The 21,104-nt window shown below is 25.9% G+C and overlaps 1 protein-coding gene across 1 annotated transcript in view; it reads left to right on the top strand.

The window, feature by feature from the left end:
* Window positions 1-16,886, top strand: part of LOC129744512 (beta-1-syntrophin) — a 216,026-nt gene extending 199,140 nt beyond the window's left edge. Inside the window, exon 4 of the mRNA XM_055737076.1 lies at window positions 16,462-16,886. Within this exon, the coding sequence (XP_055593051.1) occupies window positions 16,462-16,760 (299 nt within the window). The 3' untranslated portion in view covers window positions 16,761-16,886. The remainder of the gene's footprint in view (window positions 1-16,461) is intronic.
* The last annotated feature ends 4,218 nt before the right edge of the window (window positions 16,887-21,104 follow it).

Raw genomic sequence — 21,104 nt, 5'->3', positions numbered from 1 at the left:
GTCAAAATTGTCAAAATTGTCAAAATTGTCAAAATTGTCAAAATTGTCAAAATTGTCAAAATTGTCAAAATTGTCAAAATTGTCAAAATTGTCAAAATTGTCAAAATTGTCAAAATTGTCAAAATTGTCAAAATTGTCAAAATTGTCAAAATTGTCAAAATTGTCAAAATTGTCAAAATTGTCAAAATTGTCAAAATTGTCAAAATTGTCAAAATTGTCAAAATTGTCAAAATTGTCAAAATTGTCAAAATTGTCAAAATTGTCAAAATTGTCAAAATTGTCAAAATTGTCAAAATTGTCAAAATTGTCAAAATTGTCAAAATTGTCAAAATTGTCAAAATTGTCACAATTGTCAAAATTGTCAAAATTGTCAAAATTGTCAAAATTGTCAAAATTGTCAAAATTGTCAAAATTGTCAAAATTGTCAAAATTGTCAAAATTGTCAAAATTGTCAAAATTGTCAAAATTGTCAAAATTGTCAAAATTGTCAAAATTGTCAAAATTGTCAAAATTGTCAAAATTGTCAAAATTGTCAAAATTGTCAAAATTGTCAAAATTGTCAAAATTGTCAAAATTATCCAAATTGTCATAATTGTCAAAATTGTCAAAATTGCCAAACTTGTCAAAATTGTCAAAATTGTCAAAATTGTCAAAATTGTCAAAATTGTCAAAATTGTCAAAATTGTCAAAATTATCAAAATTGTCAAAGTTGACAAAATTGTCAAAATTGTCAAAATCAGGGTGGGTCAGTAGGGTGGGTTCATATTGAGGAAAAGTAGGCAAGGGGTACCAAAAGTTTCTCATTGGTGGGGGGTGGAGACGGAGCGTTTTTTGACAGCGAATTGTTCGTCTACCATGCCTACGATTACGATTGCCTGTCACAAGATGGACGATTCCGTGCATTGGTATAAGAACACACCTGAAGCTTTACCCGCCTTGGTCAAAATTGTCAAAATTGTCAAAATTGTCAAAATTGTCAAAATTGTCAAAATTGTCAAAATTGTCAAAATTGTCAAAATTGTCAAAATTGTCAAAATTGTCAAAATTGTCAAAATTGTCAAAATTGTCAAAATTGTCAAAATTGTCAAAATTGTCAAAATTGTCAAAATTGTCAAAATTGTCAAAATTGTCAAAATTGTCAAGCTTGTCAAAATTGTCAAAATTATCAAAATTGTCATAATTGTCAAAATTGTCAAAATTGCCAAACTTGTCAAAATTGTCAAAATTATCAAAATTGTCAAAATTCTCAAAATTGTCAAAATTGTCAAAATTGTCAAAATTATCAAAATTGTCAAAGTTGACAAAATTGTCTAAACTGTAACAACTCCACACAAGAATGAAATCTAAATTCAATGTGTACACACTTTGTTTTTGCAGCTACCGGTTTGCAAATCTTTTGATGAAACAACACTTATTAACCTCTAAATTTTCGGATCTTCCGGTGGACACTTTTGCACTTTCTTCCAGCTTTCACTTTAAGCCATATCTAGTTAAGAACCAGTTGTTTTACTTATTGAAATTTAAAATTTTGTACACGGATGGAAAGAAAAACGTGTGCGATTAGCAAAAGTCATCGCTTACTCAGTCAAAAACAGATATCTGAATCTGCATGATTAGTTTTCATTTGGCATTCTCAAGCAAAGTTCCAATATCTTTATTTGAAAACGATGTTACCAGTCTTGCTATCAAAAATCATAATATGTACTCCCAGCGCTTTTACTTCTACGGAATCCTGCCAAAGGAATTAACCAAGACTTTAGCATTCCCATTCACACTTGCTTTCTTCCTCTCAAACACAGAAACTGACTGAACGGGTGGCTGAAAGTCGAGCCGTGTTGAGTCGTGGGCGGAGTCCGGAAGCTCAGCACGAGTTTTAACGCCTCACGTTCCAGAAATGATTCAAATTGCATCATCGATACCATTCCGGGTGCTTAAGCTGGCACCTTCCGGTTGAGAGACCGGTGCTGCACAACTGGCTTGCTTTTGGTCGTTTCCGGTTGAGGAAAATGTGAACCTTTGCTTCAACTGGGTGTTGAATGTGTGTATCCGATTCAACCTGGAGAGAAATTATTTATGATCATGAAGCTCATTTTTCTCTTCATTCCGAAATTGTTTAAATAGACCACTTATCGTGAAATTTAAACACAGATCCGTAAGGTGTAATCCTCCAGGAAATCCAGGAAAATCTTTAACTCTTTAAGACCTGGCACTTGAAAAGGGAGCTCCCGAGTAACAGAATACCTTTCTGTTCCCACAAAAGATTCAACGCCAAGCGATTCTAACCCAAGCGGCATTGAATTACACGTGTTTATCCGTTACACTTTCTTCTTATTCTGCTCAAGTAAGTTCGATGGATGTTGTTGTTCTTCAAGTGGGTATGTGCCGCACCACGATATAAAAATACCTCAACATACATATTGTGTTTGCCGGTTGGAGCTCAAGCATGGAACGCATTACCCCAAACTGCTTTGCCATCTTCCGTCCTTACTTTGGTTTCACCCATCTTGAATCTGTTCCCGAAAGGAAGGGAATATCGAGGAAGAGAAATCAACACGGGACCCCAGACCGTTCCCATCGGATTTGCCCCGTAAACATCCGGGCTGAACTCCCGGGAAGCTACGAGTAAAACGAGAAAGGAAATTGATCAGCTTTCTCCTTTAATGGCCTCGTTCAACTACAGCAGGAATGAATCACTTTATATTTCCAGTATTCGTATCTTATGTACCTAGTACTTGAAATTTTTTGTCATTTTTCATATTCGTTTCAAATATTTGATATTTCCGAAAAGCTTAAAAACATTTTGAACCATTCTAATGACCAGCTTCCGGATGAAAAATACATCTTCTCACTAACCGCATCAAATATTGAAAGCTTCCCATATATATCAAACAAAATGTACGCTATTATCGTTAAGGTATGCGAACAAACATAGCTTGCATAGTCAGGATAAACATTGGAACTTTGGGTGTTTGAATAAGTAATTTATTGAAAACAACCGAAAATATTGTTGTAAGTCAAATTGATCAACCAGAAATCCTGAAAAAAGAAGCAAACCTCGTTATTTTTGTCATTTTTGTCATTTTTAACATTTTTGTCATTTTTGTAATTTGTAATGATTTTTGTAATTTTCTTCATTTTTGTGACATTTTTATGCCATTTTTGTATCATTTTTGTTAAATTTTTGTGTCATTTTTGAATCATTTATGTTTAATTTTAGTTTAATTTTTGTTTTGTGTCATTTTTGTGTCAGTTTTGAGTCAGTTTTATGTCAGATTTGTATCATTTTTGTAATTTTTGTGTTATTTTTGTGAAATTTTTGTGAAATTTTTGATTGATTTTTGTGTTATTTTCGATTAATTTTTGTGTTATTTTTGTGTAATTTTTGTGTAATTAAGGTGTTATTTTTGTGTTATTTTTGTGTTATTTTTGTGTAATTTTTGTGTTATTTTTGTGTAATTTTTGTGTAATTTTTGTGTAATTTAGGTGTTATTTTTGTGTAGTTTTTGTGTCATTTTTGAGTAATTTTTGTGTAATTTTTGTGTTATTGTTGTGTAATTCTTGTGTCTTTTTTGTGTAATTTTTATTTTATTTTTGTGTCATTTTTGTGTATTTTTTGTGTAATTTGAGTGTCATTTTTGTGTAATTTTTGTGAAATTTTTGTGTTGTTGTTGGGTAATTTTTGTGCCATTTTTGTGAAATTTTTGTGTATTTTTTGTGTAAATTTTGGGTAATTTTTGTGTAATTTTTGTGTAATTTTTGTGTAATTTTTGTGTAATTTTTGTGTAATTTTTGTGTAATTTTTGTGTAATGTTTGAGTAATTTTCATCAGTTTTGTCATTTTTGTGATTTTTGTGTCATAACAGTGTCATTTTTGTGTCATTTTGGTGTCATTTTTGTGTTATTTTTGCGTCATTTTTATGATTTTTGTGCCATTATTGAGCCATTTTTGTGTCATTTTAGTGTCATTTTTGTATCATTTTTGTATAATTTTTGTGTTATTTTTGTGTCATTTTTGTGTCATTTTTGTGTCATTTTTGTGTCATTTTTGTGTCATTTTTGTGTCATTTTTGTGTCATTTTTGTGTCATTTTTGTGTCATTTTTGTGTCATTTTTGTGTCATTTTTGTGTCAATTTTATGTCATTTTTGCTATTTTTCTCATTTTTGCAATTTTTGTAATTTTTGTAATTTTTGTAATTTTTGTAATTTTTGTAATTTTTGTAATTTTTGTAATTTTTGTAATTTTTGTAATTTTTGTAATTTTTGTAATTTTTGTAATTTTTGTAATTTTTGTAATTTTTGTAATTTTTGTAATTTTTGTAATTTTTGTAATTTTTGTAATTTTTGTAATTTTTGTAATTTTTGTAATTTTTGTAATTTTTGTAATTTTTGTAATTTTTGTAATTTTTGTGATTTTTGTAATTTTTGTAATTTTTGTAATTTTTGTAATTTTTGTAATTTTTGTAATTTTTGTAATTTTTGTAATTTTTGTAATTTTTGTAATTTTTGTAATTTTTGTAATTTTTGTAATTTTTGTAATTTTTGTAATTTTTGTAATTTTTGTAATTTTTGTAATTTTTGTAATTTTTGTAATTTTTGTAATTTTTGTAATTTTTGTCATTTTTGTAATTTTTGTAACATTTGTAATTTTTGTAATTTTTGTAATTTTTGTAATTTTTGTCATTTTTGTAATTTTTGGTATTTTTTGCAATTTTTGTAATTTTGGTAATTTTTGTAATTTTTGTTATTTTTGTAATTTTTGTAATTTTTGTAATTTTTGTAATTTTTGTCATTTTTGTAATTTTTGTAATTTTTGTAATTTTTGTAATTTTTGTAATTTTTGTAATTTTTGCCATTTTTGTAATTTTTGTAATTTCTGTAATTTTTGTAATTTTTGTAATTTTTGTAATTTTTGTAATTTTTGTAATTTTTGTAATTTTTGTAATTTTTGTAATTTTTGTAATTTTTGTCATTTTTGTAATTTTAGTAATTTTTGTCATTTTTGTAATTTTTGTAATTTTTGTAATTTTTGTAATTTTTGTAATTTTTGTCATTTTTGTAATTTTTGTAACATTTGTAATTTTTGTAATTTTTGTAATTTTTGTAATTTTTGTAATTTTTGTCATTTTTGTAATTTTTGGTATTTTTTGCAATTTTTGTAATTTTGGTAATTTTTGTAATTTTGGTAATTTTTGTAATTTTTGTAATTTTTGTTATTTTTGTAACTTCTGTAATTTTTGTAATTTTTGTAATTTTTGTAATTTTTGTAATTTTTGTAATTTTTGTAATTTTTGTAATTTTTGTAATTTTTGTAATTTTTGTAATTTTTGTAATTTTTGTAATTTTTGTAATTTTTGTAATTTTTGTAATTTTTGTAATTTTTGTAATTTTTGTAATTTTTGTAATTTTTGTAATTTTTGTAATTTTTGTAATTTTTGTAATTTTTGTAATTTTTGTAATTTTTGTTATTTTTGTAATTTTTGTAATTTTTGTAATTTTTGTAATTTTTGTAATTTTTGTAATTTTTGTAATTTTTGTAATTTTTGTAATTTTTGTAATTTTTGTAATTTTTGTAATTTTTGTAATTTTTGTAATTTTTGTAATTTTTGTAATTTTTGTAATTTTTTGTCATTTTTGTAATTTTTGTATTTTTTGTAATTTTTGTAATTTTTGTAATTTTTGTAATTTTTGTAATTTTTGTAATTTTTGTAATTTTTGTAATTTTTGTAATTTTTGTAATTTTTGTAATTTTTGTAATTTTTGTAATTTTTGTAATTTTTGTAATTTTTGTAATTTTTGTAATTTTTGTAATATTTGTAATTTTTGTAATTTTTGTAATTTTTGTAATTTTTGTAATTTTTGTAATTTTTGTAATTTTTGTAATTTTTGTAATTTTTGTAATTTTTGTAATTTTTGTAATTTTTGTAATTTTTGTAATTTTTGTAATTTTTGTAATTTTTGTAATTTTTGTAATTTTTGTAATTTTTGTAATTTTTGTAATTTTAGTAATTTTTGTTATTTTAATAATTTTAGTAATTTTAGTAATTTTTGTCATTTTTGTCATTTTTGTCATTTTTGTAATTTTTGTGATTTTTGTGATTTTTGTAATTTTTGTCATTTTTGTCATTTTTGTCATTTTTGTCATTTTTGTAATTTTTGTAATTTTTGTAATTTTTGTAATTTTTGTAATTTTTGTAATTTTTGTAATTTTTGTAATTTTTGTAATTTTTGTAATTTTTGTAATTTTTGTAATTTTTGTAATTTTTGTAATTTTTGTAATTTTTGTAATTTTTGTAATTTTTGTAATTTTTGTAATTTTTGTAATTTTTGTCATTTTTGTAATTTTTGTAATTTTTGTAATTTTTGTCATTTTTGTAATTTTTGTCATTTTTGTAATTTTTTTTAAATTTTTGTAATTTTTGTAATTTTTGTAGTTTTTGTAATTTTTGTAATTTTTGTGATTTTTGTGATTTTTGTGATTTTTGTCATTTTTGTAATTTTTGTTATTTTTGTAATTTTTGTAATTTTTGTAATTTTTGTAATTTTTGTAATTTTTGTAATTTTTGTAATTTTTGTAATTTTTGTAATTTTTGTAATTTTTGTAATTTTTGTTATTTTTGTAATTTTTGTAATTTTTTGTAATTTTTGTAATTTTTGTAATTTTTGTAATTTTTGTAATTTTTGTAATTTTTGTAATTTTTGTAATTTTTGTAATTTTTGTAATTTTTGTAATTTTTGTAATTTTTGTAATTTTTGTAATTTTTGTAATTTTAGTAATTTTTGTTATTTCAATAATTTTAGTAATTTTTGTCATTTTTGTCATTTTAGTAATTTTTGTAATTTTTGTGATTTTTGTGATTTTTGTAATTTTTGTAAGTTTTGTCATTTTTGTCATTTTTGTCATTTTTGTCATTTTTGTAATTTTTGTAATTTTAGTAATTTTTGTAATTTTTGTTATTTTTGTAATTTTTGTAATTTTTGTAATTTTTGTCATTTTTGTCATTTTTGTCATTTTTGTAATTTTTGTAATTTTTGTAATTTTTGTAATTTTTGTAGTTTTTGTAATTTTTGTAATTTTTGAGATTTTTGTCATTTTTGTAATTTTTGTAATTTTTGTAATTTTTGTAATTTTTGTAATTTTTGTAATTTTTGTAATTTTTGTCATTTTTGTAATTTTTGTAATTTTTGTAATTTTTGTCATTTTCGTCATTTTTGTCATTTTTGTAGATTTTGTCATTTTTGACATTTTTGTTGCATAATCAAATTATGTCACATGGTGCGATTATGTTGCATGGTCGGATTATGTCACATGGTCGATTATGTCACGTGGTCGATTATGTTGCATGGGCGATTTATGTCACATGGTCCGATTATGTTGCATGATCGGATTATGTCACATGGTCGATTATGTTGCATTTTCGGTTTATGTCACGTGGTCGATTATGTCACATGGTCCGATTATGTTGCATGATCCGATTATGTTGCATGATCGGTCGATTTATGTCACATGGTCGATTATGATGCACGGGTGGATTATGTCACATAGTCCGATTATGTAGCATGACCGGATTATGTCACATGTTCCGATTATAATGCATGGTCAGATTATGTCACATAGTCCGATTATGTTGCATGGCCGGTCACATAGTCCGATTATGTTGCATGGCCGGATTATGTCACATGATCCGGTTACGTTGCATGATCCGATTATGTCACATGGTTGATTATGTTGCATGGTCGATTTACACATGATCGGATTATGTCATATGGCCCGATTATGTTGCATGATCGGATTATGTCACAAAGTCGATTTATGTCACATGATCGATTTTGTAACATAGTCCGATTATGTTACATGGTCGGATCGTCACATGGTCGGATTATGTTACATGGTCGGTTTATGTCACATGGTCGGTTATGTCACATGGTCGATTGTGTTGCATGGTCGGATTGTCACATGGTCGATTACGTTGCATGATCGGATTGTGTTACATGGTCGGATTATGTCACATGGTCGAGATTATATTGCATATTCAAATGGTGTTGCATGGTCCGATTATGTCTCATGGACTGCTTGCTCAGATTATTTCTGGTGGTAAATTTATGTCACATGGTTAAATTCTGTTATATGTTTGAAATTTGTCAGTCATATATTGCCATTTTTTAACTGTCATATGTTGGCCATTTCGGAAAAAACACCATAACTTATATTATTGAAAAAAAGAATTGCGTAATTCTACGTTTAGCGGTCGCAGCTTAATAACTACCTCTTCCATTTTTTTTTGTCATTTTTGTGTCGTTTATGTAATTTTTGTGGCATTTTTGTGTCATTTTTGTATAATTTTTGTGTCAGTTTTGTCATTTTTGTCATTTTTGTCATTTTTGTTATCTTTGTAATTTTGTAACTTTTGTAATTTTTGTAATTTATAAATGTTTAATATTTTTAAAATTTTGGTATGTTTTGTATTTTTTTGTAATTTTTGTAATTTTTGGAATTTTTGTAATTTTTGTAATTTTTGTAATTTTTGTAATTTTTGTTATTTTTGTAATTTTTGTAATTTTTGTAATTTTTGTAATTTTTGTAATTTTTGTAGTTTTTGTAATTTTTGTAATTTTTGTTATTTTTGTAATTTTCATTTTTGTCATTTTTGTAATTTTTGTAATTTTTGTAATTTTTGTAATTTTTGTAATTTTTGTAATTTTTGTAATTTTTGTAATTTTTGTAATTTTTGTAATTTTTGTAATTTTTGTAATTTTTGTAATTTTTGTAATTTTTGTAATTTTTGTAATTTTTGTAATTTTTGTAATTTTTGTAATTTTTGTAATTTTTGTAATTTTTGTAATTTTTGTAATTTTTGTAATTTTTGTAATTTTTGTAATTTTTGTAATTTTTGTAATTTTTGTAATTTTTGTAATTTTTGTAATTTTTGTAATTTTTGTAATTTTTGTAATTTTTGTAATTTTTGTAATTTTTGTAATTTTTGTTCTTTTAAAATTTTTTGTAATTTTTGAAATTTTTGAAATTTTTGTAATTTTTGTTATTTTAGTAATTTTTGTAATTTTTGTAATTTTTGTAATTTTTGTAATTTTTGTAATTTTTGTAATTTTGTAATTTTAGTACTATTTGTAATTTTTGTAATTTTTGTAATTTTTTTAATTTTTGTAATTTTTGACATTTTTGTAATTTTTGCAATTTTTGTAATTTTTGTAATTTTTGTAATTTTTGTAATTTTTGTAATTTTTGTAATTTTTGTAATTTTTGTAATTTTTGTACTTTTTGTAATTTTTGTAATTTTTGTAATTTTTGTAGTTTTTGTAATTTTTGTAATTTTTGTAATTTTTGTAATTTTTGTAATTTTTGTAATTTTTGTAATTTTTGTAACTTTTGTAATTTTTGTAACTTTTGTAATTTTTGTAATTTTTGTAATTTTTGTAATTTTTGTAATTTTTGTAATTTTTGTAATTTTTGTAATTTTTGTAATTTTTGTAATTTTTGTAATTTTTGTAATATTTGTAAATTTTTTAATTTTTGTAATTTGTGTAGTTTTTGTAATTTTTGTCATTTTTGTCATTTTGTAATTTTTGTAATTTTTGTAATTTTGTATTTTTTGTAATTTTTGTAATTTTTGTATTTTTGTAATTTTTGTAATTTTTGTAATTTTTGTAATTTTTGTAATTTTTGTAATTTTTGTAATTTTTGTAATTTTTGTAATTTTTGTAATTTTTGTAATTTTGTAATTTTTGTAATTTTTGTAATTTTTGTAATTTTTGTAATTTTGTAATTTTTGTAATTTTTGTAATTTTTGTATTTTTGTAATTTTTGTAATTTTGTAATTTTTGTAATTTTTGTAATTTTTGTAATTTTTGTAATTTTTGTAATTTTTGTAATTTTTGTAATTTTTGTAATTTTTGTAATTTTTGTAATTTTTGTAATTTTTGTAATTTTTGTAATTTTTGTAATTTTTGTAATTTTTGTAATTTTTGTAATTTTTGTATTTTTGTAATTTTTGTAATTTTTGTAATTTTGTAATTTTTGTAATTTTTGTAATTTTTGTAATTTTTGTAATTTTTGTAATTTTTGTAATTTTTGTAATTTTTGTAATTTTTGTAATTTTTGTAATTTTGTAATTTTTGTAATTTTTGTAATTTTTGTAATTTTTGTAATTTTTGTAATTTTTGTAATTTTTGTAATTTTTGTAATTTTTGTAATTTTGTAATTTTTGTAATTTTTGTAATTTTTGTAATTTTTGTAATTTTGTAATTTTTGTAATTTTTGTAATTTTGTAATTTTTGTAATTTTGTAATTTTTGTAATTTTTGTAATTTTTGTAATTTTTGTAATTTTGTAATTTTTGTAATTTTTGTAATTTTTGTAATTTTTGTAATTTTTGTAATTTTTGTAATTTTTGTAATTTTTGTAATTTTTGTAATTTTTGTAATTTTTGTAATTTTTGTAATTTTTGTAATTTTTGTAATTTTTGTAATTTTTGTAATTTTTGTAATTTTTGTAATTTTTGTAATTTTTGTAATTTTTGTAATTTTTGTAATTTTTGTAATTTTGTAATTTTTGTAATTTTTGTAATTTTTGTAATTTTGTAATTTTTGTAATTTATTTGTAATTTTTGTAATTTTTGTAATTTTTGTAATTTTTGTAATTTTTGTAATTTTTGTAATTTTTGTAATTTTTGTAATTTTTGTAATTTTTGTAATTTTTGTAATTTTTGTAATTTTTGTAATTTTTGTAATTTTTGTAATTTTTGTAATTTTTGTAATTTTTGTAATTTTTGTAATTTTTGTATTTTTGTAATTTTTGTAATTTTTGTAATTTTGTAATTTTTGTAATTTTTGTAATTTTTGTAATTTTTGTAATTTTTGTAATTTTTGTAATTTTTGTAATTTTTGTAATTTTTGTAATTTTTGTAATTTTTGTAATTTTTGTAATTTTTGTAATTTTTGTAATTTTTGTAATTTTGTAATTTTTGTAATTTTTGTAATTTTTGTAATTTTTGTAATTTTTGTAATTTTTGTAATTTTGTAATTTTTGTAATTTTTGTAATTTTTGTAATTTTTGTAATTTTTGTAATTTTTGTAATTTTTGTAATTTTTGTAATTTTTGTAATTTTTGTAATTTTTGTAATTTTTGTAATTTTTGTAATTTTTGTAATTTTTGTAATTTTTGTAATTTTTGTAATTTTTGTAATTTTTGTAATTTTTGTAATTTTTGTAATTTTTGTAATTTTTGTAATTTTTGTAATTTTTGTAATTTTTGTAATTTTTGTAATTTTTGTAATTTTTGTAATTTTTGTAATTTTTGTAATTTTTGTAATTTTTGTAATTTTTGTAATTTTTGTAATTTTTGTAATTTTTGTAATTTTTGTAATTTTTGTAATTTTGTAATTTGTAATTTTTGTAATTTTTGTAATTTTTGTAATTTTTGTAATTTTTGTAATTTTTGTAATTTTTGTAATTTTTGTAATTTTTGTAATTTTTGTAATTTTTGTAATTTTTGTAATTTTTGTAATTTTTGTAATTTTTGTAATTTTTGTAATTTTTGTAATTTTTGTAATTTTTGTAATTTTTGTAATTTTTGTAATTTTTGTAATTTTTGTAATTTTGTAATTTTTGTAATTTTTGTAATTTTTGTAATTTTTGTAATTTTTGTAATTTTTGTAATTTTTGTAATTTTTGTAATTTTTGTAATTTTTTGTAATTTTTGTAATTTTTGTAATTTTTGTAATTTTTGTAATTTTTGTAATTTTTGTAATTTTTGTAATTTTTGTAATTTTTGTAATTTTTGTAATTTTTGTAATTTTTGTAATTTTTGTAATTTTTGTAATTTTTGTAATTTTTGTAATTTTTGTAATTTTTGTAATTTTTGTAATTTTGTAATTTTTGTAATTTTTGTAATTTTTGTAATTTTTGTAATTTTTGTAATTTTTGTAATTTTTGTAATTTTTGTAATTTTTGTAATTTTTGTAATTTTTGTAATTTTTGTAATTTTTGTAATTTTTGTAATTTTTTAAGTTTTGTAATTTTTGTAATTTTTGTAATTTTTGTAATTTTTGTAATTTTTGTAATTTTTGTAATTTTTGTAATTTTTGTAATTTTTGTAATTTTTGTAATTTATGTAATTTTTGTAATTTTTGTAATTTTTGTAATTTTTGTAATTTTTGTAATTTTGTAATTTTTGTAATTTTTGTAATTTTTGTAATTTTTGTAATTTTTGTAATTTGTTTTGTAATTTTTGTAATTTTTGTAATTTTTGTAATTTTTGTAATTTTTGTAATTTTTGTAATTTTTGTAATTTTTGTAATTTTTGTAATTTTTGTAATTTTTGTAATTTTTGTAATTTTTGTAATTTTTGTAATTTTTGTAATTTTTGTAATTTTTGTAATTTTTGTAATTTTTGTAATTTTTGTAATTTTTGTAATTTTTGTAATTTTTGTAATTTTTGTAATTTTTGTAATTTTTGTAATTTTTGTAATTTTTGTAATTTTTGTAATTTTTGTAATTTTTGCAATTTTTGTCATTTTTGTAATTTTTGTAATTTTTGTCATTTTTTAATTTTTGTAATTTTTGTTATTTTCGTCACTTTTGTCATTTTAGTCATTTTTGTAATTTTTGAAATTTTTGTCATTTTTGTAATTTTTGTAATTTTTGGTTTTTTTGGTTTTTTTTATAATTTTTATAATTTTTGTGTCAATTTTGTCAATTTTGTCAATTTTGTCAATTTTGTCAATTTTGTCAATTTTGTCATTTTTGTCATTTTTGTCGATTTTGTCGATTTTGTCGATTTTGTCATTTTTGTCATTTTTGTCATTTTTGTAAATTTTTTCATATTCGTCGTCTATCTGTTCTTCAAGTTGATAATATTTATTTTGTGATCGTCATATCGAAATCTGAAAATTCAAAAGTGGCTCCAGAGAGTCTGAATTTTCGATGTCAGAATCTTATAGAATATGTTCACTCGTTGGAAACGCTTAAGATTTTTGCTAGCTTCAACTCTTCAATTATTTCAATGAAACAGGTTTAGCCAATTTCCGCACCCAAACGGAAAACTTTCGCAATCTGTGTTCATCCTGGCAGCAAACCAAATCAAACAGAGGACGCTTTCAGCAGCAGTAGAATTCCACCCGCGCTAAATGACCTCTTAGAATGCAATGAATCACTTTTGCTTGTGGATTGTTCCTGTTCTTCTTGTCAGCACTTTTCGATCATCCATTGCGACTTCCGTTCAGAGCAGAAAACTTTTCCTCCGTCGCCCGTCTATCATTCTAGATTTTGTCGATCCAACTCGACCAGCTGCCGTTGCTCTGAGTAGAAACTTTATGAGTGTGGGTGGTGAACTATTGTTTGAAATTTTCCGGCACTTGTTCTGTGTGGATTTATTCGAACGGATTTGAGTAAAAGTTGAGGGGAAGAAACGGTTTTCCGGCAGCTACAAACTAAAACTGGCTTCCAGGACCCACAGGACACTGGTGCGGGACGTAATTCATCCCGACAGACATAGCAGCATCACTTCACTTGCGTTTGGGAGGAGGATCTTCTTCGGAATTAAATACGGCAAGCAAGAGCTACGGAATCTCTTTTCTAGCTTTTGGATGGAAGTTTGTCTTTCCTGATGTGATGGAAGGCAAGAAGCAACTTCACGCACGTACGCACGCAGGATTTGAAAGCATCAACGAAACGGTGAATACGCTTACGGGGACGCTTCTGACTCGGTTTGCTGAATCGAGCTTGGCGTTTCAGAAGTTAAACTTTGACGTCTTCCACGTGGCACACATTCTATTGAAAGTAAACTGGAAACCTGCTGGTTTATTCCAAACAACTACCTACAACTAAATTCTACCATTTTCTAAATTTATACAATTTTAACTATTGAATATTATTTTTAATTTTAACAGTTTTTAAATTTTGACAATTTCCTCAATTTTTGCAATTCTAAATAATAAAATTCGAAAATGAAATTGGAAATTTTTAAAATTTTGAAAATTTTCGTAAGAGAGAGGAGAAAGAATATCAGAATTGAAAATTGATAAAGATGGATAGAAAAGTGAGGAAAAGATAAACAGATGTTGAAAAGAGGTACTTTGATTTATAAGTGATGTCCTTTTTAGTAGGGACATCTAAAGATTATGAAATATTTTATATAGATGGATATAAGGTTAGAAGAAGTGAAAGATGGTGAAAATGAGCGGGTAGAATTTGTTTAGAAGCATTACCATCACATATCAAATTTTTGTTCCTCACGAGCCTACTACGAATGCGAAGATAACAAACTGAGAAGACTAAACATCGATAGATGCGTTTCTGAGCTAAAGAGAGCTTATCTGAGCGATCACATATCATCTTTTTGTTCGTCCGCACTACAAGTTCACACTTGTGGGGCGGACCACGCTAAGCCTACTAATGTGTTGTGGTAGATGCAACTCTATCTGTATCTACCACTTCATAGTAGTAGGCTCGTGAGGAACAAAAATTTGATATGTGATGGTAATGCTTCTAAACAAATTCTACCCGCTCATTTTCACCATCTTTTACTTCTTCTAACCTTCTATCCATCTATATAAAACATTTCATAATCTATAGATGTCCCTACTAAAAAGGCCATACCTTTTCACCGCTGGGCCGATAAATCAAAGTAACAAACAAAAATTACGGTAATTACGGTCATAAAGTTGAAAAGAGCGAAAGAGCATTTTTTATCCAGATATAAAAATTCTGTAAATTATCTCTTCACTATTCTGTCCATCTTTAACATTTTCCAATTTTGATTATCTTTCTCCAAGAATATAAATTTTCACAGATATGCCGAAAAATAAATTTACGAACATTTTCAAAATTTCAAAAAGCAAGATCACGAGTTTGGTTCGAGCAAACGTCGAGTGCGGTTCGTTTTCGGTTTTGCAACGTGTCGCGAGTCATGGAATCGTCGTTGTCGTTTCGCGCTTGGTTGTCGAACTTAATTTTCATCTCTTAATGCATACAATTAGCCTTGTCAGCCAAATCAGTGATTGAAAAAAGTGAATTACCTAATCTAAAATAAACGCCGAAACGGAAACGTCTGCGGTACGCTTGTTAGAAAACATGGCGATAGAACGATTTACCTTCGTAATTTCGTTCGGTGTGACGCTTACCTCTTTATGCAGAGTTTCGAACAACAAACAAAAGAAGTGATATAAAAAATAATGTGATATTAGATATTTCCGGGAGTGTAAAGTGAATTTCAATCCATTAAATATGGCGCCCTTATACGCACGGGTTATTATTGGTGCTGCAAATTGCTTCCAGCAAAGCAAGCGGGCTTCAGGATGTGTGTGCGTGTGTTGGATATAACTCAGCGAGTGGGTTACGCTAGTTACGCATGCGCAATTGAGAGTTCTCTCACTTCGATGGGGGGAGAGTGTAACCTGTGATGAGAGTGCGGTTGGTGGCGTGCTGGGGCGATAAAGCTTCGCCTTGCTTCTAGGTTACAGTAGGAACGCTACGCAAATCGTGGTATGACATATCGGCAAGAACATACTTCTACAATCAACTTCAAGCAGAAAAGATAATATGCGGACTCGACGGAACAAATGCGGTGAGATCATTCCTGTTATGCGAAATTTGTTATAGTACTGTGTCAGTTTACTTAACAATTCATCCATAGTTTGCAGATGACATTTTCTGGTTACTATCGTTACTTTATGAACTGGTTACTCAAATCCTTTTCAGCCTTTATCTCAATAAAATCCAAGAACAAAATAAATTAATTTCTTCTTCACATACTTCTACTGTACATTAAATTTAATCAATGTTCCTTCGAGTCGCTGGTAGTGAGATGATAAATTATTGTCTTCACTGTTCTGTGCTGTATCCTTTTAAATAGTAATAATAATATTTCTTCTTTAGGAAAAATCATTTCGCAATCATTTCGTGCTATAATTTGATTATATTAACATTATATTACATTTTGTCAATTTTTTTCAATATTATATTTTACCATGTTTTTATATAAATAAATATTTCTCATATTATATTGCTCCTTGCATTTCCAGATTCAAATAATTTAAGAAGGAATGCATCTGGGGATAACTCAAAGAAATTATTGCAAGCGGCACGGGTAGCCGGCCATTGTAAGTTTCTGAGGGTTGGATGCCTTCCTTCGACGAACCATAGGACCGTGGAAGCCCTAGAAGAAATTCGAAGGCCAAGCCACACAGACATAGGCAGGACCTTGCTACCGATGGGGGAACCATACATACATACATACATACATTTTCAAAATTTCAAAAAGCAAGATTTTTTCAGAAAATCAAAAGATTGTTTGTATGGACATGACTCGAACAATTTCTGTATAAAGATAAAAAGTGCAAAGCTGACTTAGAGAAATATTTGAGGATGAAAAAGCTAAAGAATGTTTCAAATCGCAGATAGCAACTTTCACTAACGTTCGTTCCCGATTTTTTCCCGTTATCTTTTCAGTGAAATTCCTGCGCGAGGTGACACCCTACTTCCGGAAGGCGAGCATCATTTCCGAGGTCGGCTGGGAGCTGCAGCGAGCCTTCCTGTGTCCCCTGGGGCCGGGAGCATCTTCACCCCCGGCTGCGACCCCTCGATCACCTCCGCGAGCTGATACCCGCTACATTCCCCTGCAGTTGACACATTTGGCGCGAAATCTCAAGTACCACGATGCCGGTAAGTCTTTTAGCTCGGGGAGAAGGAAAAAGCTGAATCAAATTTTTCCTGTTTTTTTTTTTGCTTTCTGCCTTTTGGGTCGGTGACAATCGAACCGCCAAGCCACCACCATCATCATCATCGCCGGTTCATCAATTGAATTGGTTCGAAATTGGGTTGATTGAAAAGGTTTAGCCAACTTTTTCGCGGGCCGGGACCTTCTTTCTGTCGTTTTTTCTCAAGCTTTCTTTTCGTTAGAAATTTTACGATTAAAGGGCGGGAAGAAAATGTTCAACAGTCGTAATTTTTGGGGAGCAGAGTTTTTTTCCGGGACATTATTACAACTACGACGGGATGCTTGAGTGGAGGATTGCCAGCTGCGATGATTGAGTCAATTTGTAACAGTCGAATCGACACGGAATCCGCCCGCTTTTTTCCGCAATTCTTCCGGCATGTGAAGGTGTCCGGGAATGGGAAAAAGAAAGTGGGAGAAGTCGAAAAATTGTTTGATAAAATTGTATTGAACTGATTTCGATGGAACTTCACGAAGGAAGATGACTGACTAACAATTGAAGCTTCTCTGCTTCCTAAAATTCAAGAGTTTTTTTTTCTGATTTTCTAAAGTTCTTAGGGCATCTTAAAGATGTCAAGAATTCATCTGACATCTGACATCAGACATCAAGACATCTGAGTTTAATTCAGAAGACAATTGCAAGATCTATTCAGCGCCGTTATTAGGATATTGTTGATCCTCGACCGAAGTGTGAAACAACTATAAAGATTCTGAATGAAAATTTGTTGTTGGAGTAAAAAACGTGAAGGAACCCGTGAAGGATTTAACACAATTCAGAAAAGACTCTAGGATTTTTTTTAAGTACATTCGCATTCGCATTCGCAGAAACAGTCGCCTAAAACTTCGGTTGGCGCTACTCGTCAACTCTCCGTTTTATGAAATTACTGTCATTAAAAATTGCATCACCTTCTTCTCTAGATGGCGTTACACTTCCTGACTTGCAATTTCAAAAGAAGCAAAGTCTTCCAATTCGTTGCCTCAGATTATAGAATCTCTTAAATTGAAAAACTTGCCCCCACAGAATGTTGAAGGTGCCCTGGCCGAACCCTGCGGACTGTGTGAGGATAGGGAAGGGTATATTAGTCGCTTTAAGTGACTCACGTTTACATAAACGGTAGATGCAGAGATCTCTACGATCCACCCATAAACGTGGGGAGGTTTTAGAGGGGTTAAATTTGGGGAAGGTAAACCCTGGGAGATGCATTGCGGGTGATCATTTCGTCCTACACCTCCTATGCACCTAAAGTTTCCTACTGAAACTCCTACAACTAACAGTGAGGCTTATGAACAACAATCTCGAGACGTTTACATGAAAAAGTGATATTTTATGAAACGCATTAGTATTTTAAAATGATAAAAAGAAGCGTTCTAAAGCGCACAACCTATTTTACTTTAAAAACAAAGAAAACATAAATGAAGCCCCGAAAAAATAATTATATATTACATATATCGAAATCTATTATTTATTTTCCCTGATAAACTCATAAATTTTCAAATCAATTTTTGCTAAACATATTCATGATGAATCAGAAACTTTAATGTTTACCTGAGCAAAGTAGTAGAAAACTCGATCTTTAAAATTATGATTACATAATTGATTTGAAATTTCATGGAACAATTTCTAGCTAGCCTCAATTTATTATTTAATCTCATACAAGAGTAGTTAAAATTATATTTTATAATCTCAAAATAAAGATGAAACCGCAAAGTAATATTAATTAAATTCAAATCGGGGTTAAATGAAAACAAAATACCCATTTCAACAGATAAAACTAAGGATTTAAAAGTAGATAAAATACTGAATACTTAGCTTGAGGATCTCTTACTACTCCTCCAAGAACATGTTTGAACCAGGCTTGAAAGGACCCACATGGTATGCAGAAATTATCAATGCTGTACCGCAAGACTTCAACCGGCAGAAAGGAACAACTTCATGCCGCTTGATTAGCTCGCTCGGAATTGTTGACTGCTGCAACGGCTTATAACAGTCGGGCTGTTCTGTAATCCACACCACACACATCGTTTGCTCCACTAAAAGCCTTCCATATCGACATAATAACGATAATAACACTTAATTTCTGTAATATTTAATCTTTTCCTCTAGGATTTTTTTTAAGTACATATTCCCAAAACGAAAAACAAGAAACGAAAATTGAATTTTCAAAGGAATACTGAAAAGAACAATTTTACAATCAGAAAATCAGTCAGAAGTTGAACTTTTTCAATTAAAGATTGAATTTTCTTGACAAAAATGACAAAAATGACAAAAATGACAAAAATGACAAAAATGACAAAAATGACAAAAATGACAAAAATGACAAAAATGACAAAAATGACAAAAATGACAAAAATGACAAAGACAAAAATGACAAAAATGACAAAAATGACAAAAATGACAAAAATGACAAAAATGACAAAAATGACAAAAATGACAAAAATGACAAAAATGACAAAAATGACAAAAATGACAAAAATGACAAAAATGACAAAAATGACAAAAATGACAAAAATGACAAAAATGACAAAAATGACAAAAATGACAAAAATGACAAAAATGACAAAAATGACAAAAATGACAAAAATGACAAAAATGACAAAAATGACAAAAATGACAAAAATGACAAAAATGACAAAAATGACAAAAATGACAAAAATGACAAAAATGACAAAAATGACAAAAATGACAAAAATGACAAAAATGACAAAAATGACAAAAATGACAAAAATGACAAAAATGACAAAAATGACACAAATGACACAAATGACAAAAATGACAAAAATGACAAAAATGACAAAAATGACAAAAATGACAAAAATGACAAAAATGACAAAAATGACAAAAATGACAAAAATGACAAAAATGACAAAAATGACAAAAATGACAAAAATGACAAAAATGACAAAAATGACAAAAATGACAAAAATGACAAAAATGACAAAAATGACAAAAATGACAAAAATGACAAAAATGACAAAAATGACAAAAATGACAAAAATGACAAAAATGACAAAAATGACAAAAATGACAAAAATGGCAAAAATGACAAAAATGACAAAAATGACAAAAATGACAAAAATGACAAAAATGACAAAAATGACAAAAATGACAAAAATGACAAAAATGACAAAAATGACAAAAATGACAAAAATGACAAAAATGACAAAAATGACAAAAATGACAAAAATGACAAAAATGACAAAAATGACAAAAATGACAAAAATGACAAAAATGACAAAAATGACAAAAATGACAAAAATGACAAAAATGACAAAAATGACAAAAATGACAAAAATGACAAAAATGACAAAAATGACAAAAATGACAAAAATGACAAAAATGACAAAAATGACAAAAATGACAAAAATGACAAAAATGACAAAAATGACAAAAATGACAAAAATGACAAAAATGACAAAAATGACAAAAATGACAAAAATGACAAAAATGACAAAAATGACAAAAATGACAAAAATGACAAAAATGACAAAAATGACAAAAATGACAAAAAATGACAAAAATGACAAAAATGACAAAAATGACAAAAATCACAAAAATGACAAAAATGACAAAAATGACAAAAATGACAAAAATGACAAAAATGACAAAAATGACAAAAATGACAAAAATGACAAAAATGACAAAAATGACAAAAATGACAAAAATGACAAAAATGACAAAAATGACAAAAATGACAAAAATGACAAAAATGACAAAAATGACAAAAAAGACAAAAATGACAAAAATGACAAAAATGACAAAAATGACAAAAATGACAAAAATGACAAAAATGACAAAAATGACAAAAATGACAAAAATGACAAAAATGACAAAAATGACAAAAATGACAAAAATGACAAAAATGACAAAAATGACAAAAAAAAATGACAAAAATGACAAAAATGACAAAAATGACAAAAATGACAAAAATGACAAAAATGACAAAAATGACAAAAATGACAAAAATGACAAAAATGACAAAAATGACAAAAATGACAAAAATGACAAAAATGACAAAAATGACAAAAATGACAAAAATGACAAAAATGACAAAAATGACAAAAATGACAAAAATGACAAAAATGACAAAAATGACAAAAATGACAAAAATGACAAAAATGACAAAAATGACAAAAATGACAAAAATGACAAAAATGACAAAAATGACAAAAATGACAAAAATGACAAAAATGACAAAAATGACAAAAATGACAAAAATGACAAAAATGACAAAAATGACAAAAATGACAAAAATGACAAAAATGACAAAAATGACAAAAATGACAAAAATGACAAAAATGACAAAAATGACAAAAATGACAAAAATGACAAAAATGACAAAAATGACAAAAATGACAAAAATGACAAAAATGACAAAAT

Source organism: Uranotaenia lowii, chromosome 2 (assembly GCF_029784155.1).
Source record: "Uranotaenia lowii strain MFRU-FL chromosome 2, ASM2978415v1, whole genome shotgun sequence".
In the NCBI taxonomy this organism is placed as follows: domain Eukaryota; kingdom Metazoa; phylum Arthropoda; class Insecta; order Diptera; family Culicidae; genus Uranotaenia; species Uranotaenia lowii.
The sequence above is the reverse complement of the archived record's forward strand: the minus strand, read 5'-3'. Positions and strand labels throughout refer to the sequence as shown.